At 48.7% G+C, this 9,140-nt stretch overlaps 1 protein-coding gene across 1 annotated transcript in view; it reads left to right on the top strand.

Moving 5' to 3' along the window:
• Positions 1-2,747: 2,747 nt before the first annotated feature.
• Positions 2,748-9,140, top strand: part of TBC1D30 (TBC1 domain family member 30) — a 45,618-nt gene continuing 39,225 nt past the window's right edge. Inside the window, exon 1 of the mRNA XM_078609817.1 lies at positions 2,748-4,298. Coding sequence (XP_078465943.1) covers positions 3,284-4,298 — 1,015 coding nt within the window. The 5' untranslated portion in view covers positions 2,748-3,283. The remainder of the gene's footprint in view (positions 4,299-9,140) is intronic.

The following is a 9,140-nucleotide window of genomic DNA, read 5'->3' as shown; positions in this document are numbered from 1 at the left end:
CCATCCTGGCCTCCTCGCAGCCCAGCAGGTTGGGGAGTTTCACGAACGTACGTGATCCACCAACCCTTGCCTGCAAAGTGCCGGACTGCAGGTGTGTTGCTGAGATGGCGTTATTCCCTGTGACTGCTAAACTATGTTTGTCGTGGGATAAATGTGCATACGCCGGGGAGTGGTGGTGCAATGGTTAGCGTATTGCGCCCTGAGTTTGAGTGCAGCTAATCCGTGCCGAATATCAGAACTGATGCCGGTCCTTGGGCTCCCCGAGGTCTATTCGGCCTTACGTCATGGTCTGGGCGAGGTTTAAACATCGCTATTGGGGAGACAAAGGCGGCCGGGCGTGGTTCTGGCCACACCATCCCGTCGTGCGCTCACACCTACTTTAATACTTTCGGTCGGACTTGGCTCTTACTCGACCATGAGGTACACGCAGTTGGTAGTTGGATACATCTCTCTTGGGGGCGGTATAGCCTCGTCAATGGGTACCACATCCACCACTATACCGTGACGACGCCTCTTGGACTATTCAAAGCTTACCCGTGTTGAAGCGAGCGTGAGTTAACTCTCATGGGCGACCGAGCCATTGGTGGAAATTACACATTACTGTGACGGTGCCAGGTCGTCCCTTGAACACGCAAGTGTTAATTGTTCGATGTAACAATGTGTGTACTGTATGCATATTTCAGGAAACGTGGTGGGATATATCTTAGTGCAACGAGTCCTACAATATATGAGTTAGGTTATGCAATTATGGCACATATTCGAAGACCTTGTAATTCTACAGGTGAATATTTGAAATGATTGTTTTCAGTTTTATAGTACCACTGTGGCAAAAATAAATAAATGTATCTCCTTTATTTCAACGAGGTGTGAGAACCCATTGAGTATACGCGCCTTGTTTTAAAGGGCACGCTGTGTTTCCCAGATAAAGACGTGGAGAACAACAAGCTATTGAGAGCCCTTGAACGAGAGAAGTAGGTGGCGCAGTGGTTGGCACACTGCGCTATGAACCTGGCCAACCTGAGTTCAGTGCCCGGCCACGTCTTGCAGAACGTTCCCCCCACGTTACTCTTTCCCGACCCTTGGCCAGCCCACATCTCGCCAACATAAAGTATGGTGATCCCCCCCCACCCACCACGATACCATCATCCAGCAGTGGATTAACAAAGGGGTTGCGAATTTATAGTACAGTACTGCACCGTATTATGAATTATACAAAACAGGACTGCATGAATATTCTACGCCAGCTATTTTGTCGCCATGAGGAGTGTTCAATGGCTAATCGCGCAGCCGGTGTTGCCCAATGCGAACAAGACGCACACGGTATTGACATGACACACGATGGGGCTGATCACACACCTCCAAGAATGCACACTGTAGCGGCGTCCAGAATAGCCTCGCAAGACCACCACGGCCACTCATTGTCGCAGCTTTGTGTGTTAAACTATTGTTCTTGTGCGCGTGTGTGTTAAATTACTGTTCTTGCGTGTGTGTGTTAAATTACTGTTCTTATGTGTGTGTGTTAAATTACTGTTCTTATGTGTGTGTGTTAAATTACTGTTCTTGTGTGTGTGTTAAACTATTGTTCTTGTGCGCATGTGTGTTAAACTATTGTTCTTGTGTGTGTTAAACTATTGTTCTTGTGTGTGTTAAGCTATTGTTCTTGTGTGTGTGTTAAACGATTGTTCTTGTGTGTGTGCGCGTGTGTGTTAAACTATTGTTCTTGTGCGTGTGTGTTAAACGATTGTTCTTGTGCGTGTGTGTGTGTTAAACGATTGTTCTTGTGCGTGTGTGTGTGTTAAACTATTGTTCTTGTGCGCGTGTGTGTGTTAAACTATTGTTCTTGTGCGTGTGTGTGTGTTAAACTACTGTTCTTGTGCGTGTGTGTGTTAAACTACTGCTCTTGTGTGTGTTAAACTATTGTTCTTGTGTGTGTGTTAAACTATTGTTCTTGTGCGTGTGCGTGTTAAACTATTGTTCTTGTGCGTGTGTGTGTGTTAAACTACTGTTCTTGTGCGTGTGTGTGTTAAACTACTGCTCTTGTGCGTGTTAAACTATTGTTCTTGTGTGTGTGTTAAACTATTGTTCTTGTGCGTGTGCGTGTTAAACTATTGTTCTTGTGTGTGTGTTAAACTATTGTTCTTGTGCGTGTGCGTGTTAAACTATTGTTCTTGTGTGTGTGTGTTAAACTATTGTTATTGTGCGTGTGTGTGTGTTAAACTACTGTTCTTGTGCGTGTGTGTTAAATTACTGTTCGATAGAGTATAGTGGTGTTGGATGTGCTGTTACTGTGTAGGAAGTACATTATTCGTATTTTGTATATATTTAGTTAGCATGAACAACACAAACACGTGTATATGCACACACCACGTATGCAATCTTAACGAACAACTAGCTTTTAAAAAGGAGCTACTGTATTGCTAAATAAACACTTAAGCACAGAGCCAAAAATAACTTAACGTGGACATTACATCATTTCCCAACTTCACCAGCAACATCCTTGTTACGTTTAAGTGTGTACTGCACATGTATATGTACATGTAACCATTAATCTACGTCTAAGCAATTTTCATAAACTTGTAGCTGCAAAATACACCGCGTTGCCAACACGTATGGACACCGCCACTGTCATAATGATAATCCTGACGATGTTGCAATGGCTCATATTGTTTGGAAGTTACGTGGCGGAGTAGCCTCAATGAGAACGCGAGTTGTTTATTTATTTATTTACATGTCGAGAGGTCCCGCCCAGGAGGCTGTGGCCGGAGGAGACCGCGGAGCGAGTCGGGTCCCGGTGTCAACCCGGAACCCGCGCGCTCCCTCTCACCTGCTGCTGCTGCTATCCACGTCAACACTGGGCAGCACACACCTACAGCGTTGTTTAACTTCTCTCTCTCTCGCCTGAGTGGCCGTGTCTATGTGTTTGTCTCGAGCCGAGCCCGTGTGTCTCTCGCTGTCTCTGTCTGTCTCCCTGTCGATCATTTCTTTGTCGGCGTGTGTAGCAGCTGTCTCTGGGTCTGTGTGTCAGTCGGCGTGCGTGTCTCTCGTTAGTACTGTATATCTATTTGTCTCTGCGTGAGATACCTGTGTGTTAACACGCTGCGTTCTCTAAACTGGTGTAACTTCAATAGTGCCGCTGCCAACTTGTCTACAGTCATTAGACCACCCCTGCCTCGAGAGGAGCAGCACACCTGCCTCTGTGACATTACTACTCTCAGACTCGAGGGAGTTGACTGTCAGTCTACGACGCGTCTGTGGGCGCAAGGATGCCGCCACCTGCATAGCCATGGCCAGTCACTCGTCCGCTCCGGCTCTGAGCCTCAAGTCTGATGTTTCTGCTACCACCGCCGCCGTGTTGAGCCAAGATCTCGAGCTGACTCTCATTCACCTCGACGACGGCGACCATCAACATTCAGACGCCGACTCGCTCGAGGAGTGTTCTCTCGACTCGTTCGTCAACTCCGTGTCCCCGAGCCAGGACCCTGTGGGGGGGGGAGTTGGCGGTGGAGTCGCTGCTGCTGCTGCTGCTGCTGTTGGTGTTGGCGGAGGAGTCGGAGGCTCCACCTTGACCCCCCCGTGGGGTCGCCACGGCCAGCGAAGCGATGTCGCTGCTGCCCAGGGAAGCCGAGAAGAGAAGACGATGTCAGGACGACCCAGAGCTGCCATCAACGGCACGAGTGACTGTGGAGGTGGTGGTGGCTCACATTCCCCCAGACCCGCTGCCGCTGCTGCTGCTCCAGTGACGCTGCGGGAGCTGGCGATGCAGTTCACGGACGGGAGCGGCGTGTGCGGAGCGGTCACCCCTCCATGGGGCGATCCTCAGTACGACTCTGAGCAGTGGCACCACCACCAAGCCCGGCACCACCACCACCTCCTGCTCATGCACCAGCGCAATCAGCAACACCACCATGAAGCAGCTGCTGCTGCTGCTGCTGCTGATCCACCTCACCATCAGACGAAGAGGCAAGCTTCATTCGGGTCCAGGCGTGAACATTCCAGATCATCTATCTCAGGAGGACCACCACCATCATCAGGAGCAGCAGCGGGAGGAGACCAACACGGGGTGTCCTCAACCTCCCCTGGGTCAGGACGTGGAGACATGGGGCCTGGCTCCATGCAGTTGGTGGAGTGTCTCCTGACGGAACTCTACGACTCGGGACAACTCCTGCAGCGAGGAGAGAGCTTTGACAGCTCCACAGAGGCGTCGGGCACCGACCGCCCAGGGCCAGACTCCAACTACTTCCAGGAGCTGAGCGCACGACGCACAGTGAAGCTGCAGCAGCAGTACCTGGCCAGCAAAGGTGAGAGTGGCAGTGGAGGAGTCAGCCAAGTCGTGGAGCGCCTGGGTTCGTTATTTGTCTCTTACGTTTGTTAGCCGACTGGTTCGGGAGGTCTCGTACAGAGGCCCTCATGGAATCTTACGTCTCGAGTGTCAAGAATCGATTACCTGCGCGTTATGGAAAAGGTGCCTCGAATGCAGTGATGTCGATGTGGGTTGGTGGATCACCTAAAGATGGGACCGCCATGTCTGTGTAGGATTTGATCAAATGTTTGGAATAAGAATGTTTGCTTCATCTGCACCATATGCAGGCTTTCTCCATCCCACTCGAAATGATCGACCTTCTGCAAATATGAAAAAATGATTGGTCAAACATTCGAAATTGATTGGCCAACCATTCCAAATCATGACCCTCTTGAAAATTATTCTTAAGACTTGGACATTTTTCTTGAAGAATTGGCATTGAACTACACTCCAGTTTATTATTTTGCATTATTGTTTTTTAAGTCTTGCTATTGGGGGTGTATGGCTCATTCCATTGAATGAAGGGAGGCATTTTGGCGTTGTCAATGTACTGGTCAGCCACTCTCCGTGGGATACAACAACAAGTCCCACGTTGTGGCAAGATAAACAGTGGTTGTCCCGAGTGCCTCAGAGACACTAATTTATGTGAGCTCCGCGTCCCACATTGACTCGAGCATTGACATAATTTGTCTTGATGAATATATACATGCAATGATGACATGACAGTTTGTGGCACCTTCCACAACAATGAATAAACATGCCTTTTACATCTACAGTCTTAAAAAATGTTCATGTACATAATTATCTCAGAATAAATCTATTTGCATATGGTCTGCAAATGTGCTTTGTGCTGGATCACTGCCCACTGTTGAGTGGTTAAAATAAACTGACATCGCTTGCTGGTGCCAAAGTCATGTTCTGGGCAAGTGGCTATTGAACGTCTCTTGAGTCCCACTGGATACGTTGGAGCATTGCGTGGCGAACACTGCAATAGGGGCACAACCTAGGCTGGATTGACCTCGTGCATGTCCTGTTGTTGTAACGCTCTTAACCGCCCCTACTCGGCATCTGTGAAAAAGAGCGTTATAGCCCATCGGATTCCTCCAGCATAAATCTATATTTTGATTCTGCCATGGTCGGGTTAATATTGTCACTTGCGTCGTGCGCGTGGCTTGGGAATCTGACGAGGTAGAGTCGGAGAGTATTCGGCATTGTAGCGAGGTGTGTTCACCGCCACGCCACCATTGCCCATAGGTTGAATATGCAGACACAATACTGCACGTGCAGCACAGTGTCGTGTATGCATACGCACCCACGTGTCGTTTTGTGCATGTGTTTAGAGTTTGCGTTGGGTGTAGATATATACATGATGTGCTTATGACCAATTCAACCACCATCCAGAAAGACGCCGGTGCTATACACTCCTGCGGGGCTGCGGAGTGTGCAGGAGAGAGCTGTGCAGCAACATGAATTTTACTAAGCACCATGTTGAGATATAACCCCCACGACATTGACGTTGGGAGGCATCTCATCGAGCAGTGGATTGACCACATGGGCTGCTCTACATGTATTTTTTGCAAGTGTTTACATTGTAAACAGTGACCAAACACTTGTTAGAGATGTGCCCGGAGTCTCTTTGAATCCAGTAGCTGCAAAGGTTATTATTACCGTATATTTTGGGCACCACGGTGGCTAGGAGATGTTAACGACCTCTCAGAGTATACAGGAGGTCGTGGGTTCGATCCCGACCCTGATGCCTGTATATTTGGAGTTTGCGTGTCTCTCCCCGTCGTCGTGTGGATTTTTCTCCGGTCCTCCAGTTTTTCTCTCCACATTTAGAAAAATGCGTTTAAAGTATTTGGCCGGTATACATTTCAACATGATAAGCCACTTCGTTGCGCTATATCGTCTGTGGCCAGGTCGCTTCTGAACAAGAGCTGTATATCTAAGTGGGCCTTACCTGGTGAAATAAATATAGTTGTCGGGTTTTTTTACATGCACAGTACAATACAGTAGTTGGTTTTAGTTGTGTGCATGCGGTGATCGATTGCATTGAGTGTGGTCCCACCCTTGGAGTCTAGGGTTCAGTCGATCTCACCTGTGTAGTAGACTGGGTGAGCGACCATTATGTCCCTGCATTTCCAGTCTACCGTCCTTGTTGGGATAAGTACCGATATCCTGTGCCATGCTACATGTTAGCTTTGTGGTGGTATTGGGATAAGTACCAATATCCTGTGCAATGCTGCATGTTAGCTTTGTGGTGGTATTGGGATAAGTACCAATATCCTGTGCAATGCTGCATGTTAGCTTTGTGGTGGTATTGGGATAAGTACCAATATCCTATGCAATGCTGCATGTTAGTTTTGTGGTGGTATTGGGATAAGTACCAATATCCTGTGCAATGCTACATGTTGGCTTCGTGGTGGTTTTGGGAAAACCTCCGAAGGGTGCTGGGCAACCGCTCGGTGGCACCATGCCACGTCTCCACGAGACGTGTGTGTGTGGTTCTGCCTCTTCTTGTAAGGGACCCCAGAATGCAGGGTGCACCCATTATTCAACCATGTGCGATCGGGCTGTAATTAGCAAAGGTCATATCGGACAATGTAGCGATAACAGCCATGGTCATGGACCTATTATCGCGTTTAAACATTTGCACAGTGAACACTTGTCAACGCTGCACACCGACTCGCACCACGAATAAGAGCGGCAGTTTTACACACCGTGCTTACTGCTTACCCAGCAGTAGCTGCAGGATGTGCATGTGGGCTTTTGGCGATCTGTATAAACATTGCCACTGTTGCTTTTATGTGAAGCTAACGTGCCCGCCGACAACAATAGGCTTGTGTTGTTAGTGTAAATCCTCACCCCCCCTCCCCAGCGCATGTCCACCCACCCATCGGTGTCAATGGGTAGACCGCGCTCCGTCTATGGGCATGGCGCGAGAGGTGGGGTAAAATGTGAGTACTCCCACCTTTCATCTCGTGGAGGCCCTTCTGTCAGCAGTGACTTGAGCAGGCAATTGCAGGCCTGCACCTTTCCCCCGTTTTACTGAACAGTACTTACATTACAGTCAAAAACATCCAAGACAGGAATACATTACAGCACGTCGCTTCTAAAGACTCGAGGACAACACAGGAACTCGTCTTTGGACTGACTGCAGGACCGGAGCTCTCATCCTTGACCCTATTAGCCACCACTCCTATTTTCCGCAAATGTTCCTAACCACGGATAATAGGATATGCGAAATTGATCCCCCGCATTACAATGGATAAGAGGCCTTCTGTACGCTGCAAATGGTTACCCGACACTTGCTCTCGTGCACCTGTGTTTAGCCACCACTGATGGTTGGAAACCATTCTCTTCTATTGCCTTAAATGCCATTGTCTTTGTAACTCAATCGGCGTCTTAAGCACCGGCCACGCTGCTTGTGTAATACACGAGTGCTGTTCAACGCACGTCTCTCTGCGGTGCGCTGCAGTGCCACGATGCATGCGAAATGAGCACCTGCCGTTATGACGCCATGCGTCGCGAATACAATGTTGTGTCTGCACTGAACTATGCACCTCCTGAGTTGAATTCCCAGTCATCGAATGGCCACTGGTGAATGACATCTGAACTGGTCTCGGGGAGCGGTGCAGCATAGTTCTTCGTGCACCGCTCAGAACCTGGCTACTGGAGTTGAATTTACGGTCGCAGCTAAGAACAGTAGCGAGCGATAGCTGAACCGGTCCTGAGCGCCTCACTTCACGAACCTGCACTGACCAGTGTGGTGAAGTATGGTCCAACAAACCCCTATGACGGATATGGCCAGGGGGACGCCTTCGTCCAGCAGTATATTGACAAAGGTATCGCCACTAGTATTACTGTCCTGTATTAAGATCCCTTGAGATCGCAGGAAAAGAAGACGAGCTTGAGCGTATGCCTGTTAAAACGACCTTTTGACTGTGCTCCTCTCAATTGGAGGCTCTGAGCCACTGGTAGAAATTTCACATTTCCATGGTCTATCTAGGATGTCAACTGCTGACTTTAAGCAAAATCATATTCGTTCACTTTGCATTTCCTAGGTGGTTGATGGGCTTAGTTGACACATGAGCGTCATTTGTATTCATGACCTTCCACTTGAAATACAGAAAGTCAACTTTTTTTCAAGGTTTCTGCTTGCTCAAATTAGCATTAAGACGCCGCTTATCATTGTAGACGCCGAAAGGGCGATGCTAATAAGATGGAAAGTGAGCTGCAAAGCGGTAAAGGAATAACATTGATTTAAAATGCTTTGCCTTGCAGCTACACTGCTAGACTCACAATCGGAAGGCTGCGAAATCAAATCCTGGTTGGGCATCGACTCGGCTCATCATTGCACTCGGGCTGATAAGGGAAGGGACCACTTTGCGATGAAACAACAGTGGAGATACGGGACCCGCTGGCTTGACTCTCATAACGACGGTGTCAACAATAACACAAGTTATGAAACAGCTTGTTTACCACTGGCGGATGTCACTCTCGTTGAGTGCACTTGCCTCAAGTTCCGTGGTCGAGAGGATGTTTTTTGGAACGACAAGTGTCGCCACCTTTTGTTCATCCAACTAGCGGGGCCCCTTCACGCGCCGCTGTGCACTGTTCAGCTCTGCTCGAGCCGCTCCTCGGGGTGTTTGCGATCATCTGAGCAAACCCTGTTATTGACCTGAACTACATTTTGATGTGGTAGATGTGGCAGGCCCTGATACTTCATAGGGTACGCACACTTTTGTCCATGACCCATTGCAACTAAATTCATGGGACGCGTGCCAAACGTTTGACTCGCAATCCGAACGTCGGCAATTATAATCTCGGTCTGGAGTTT

The sequence above is a fragment of the Lampetra planeri genome, chromosome 32, assembly GCF_965212315.1.
Source record: "Lampetra planeri chromosome 32, kcLamPlan1.2.h2, whole genome shotgun sequence".
Taxonomy (NCBI): Eukaryota; Metazoa; Chordata; class Hyperoartia; order Petromyzontiformes; family Petromyzontidae; genus Lampetra; species Lampetra planeri.
Note: the sequence above shows the minus strand (reverse complement) of the source record. Positions and strands in the feature narration are given on the sequence as shown.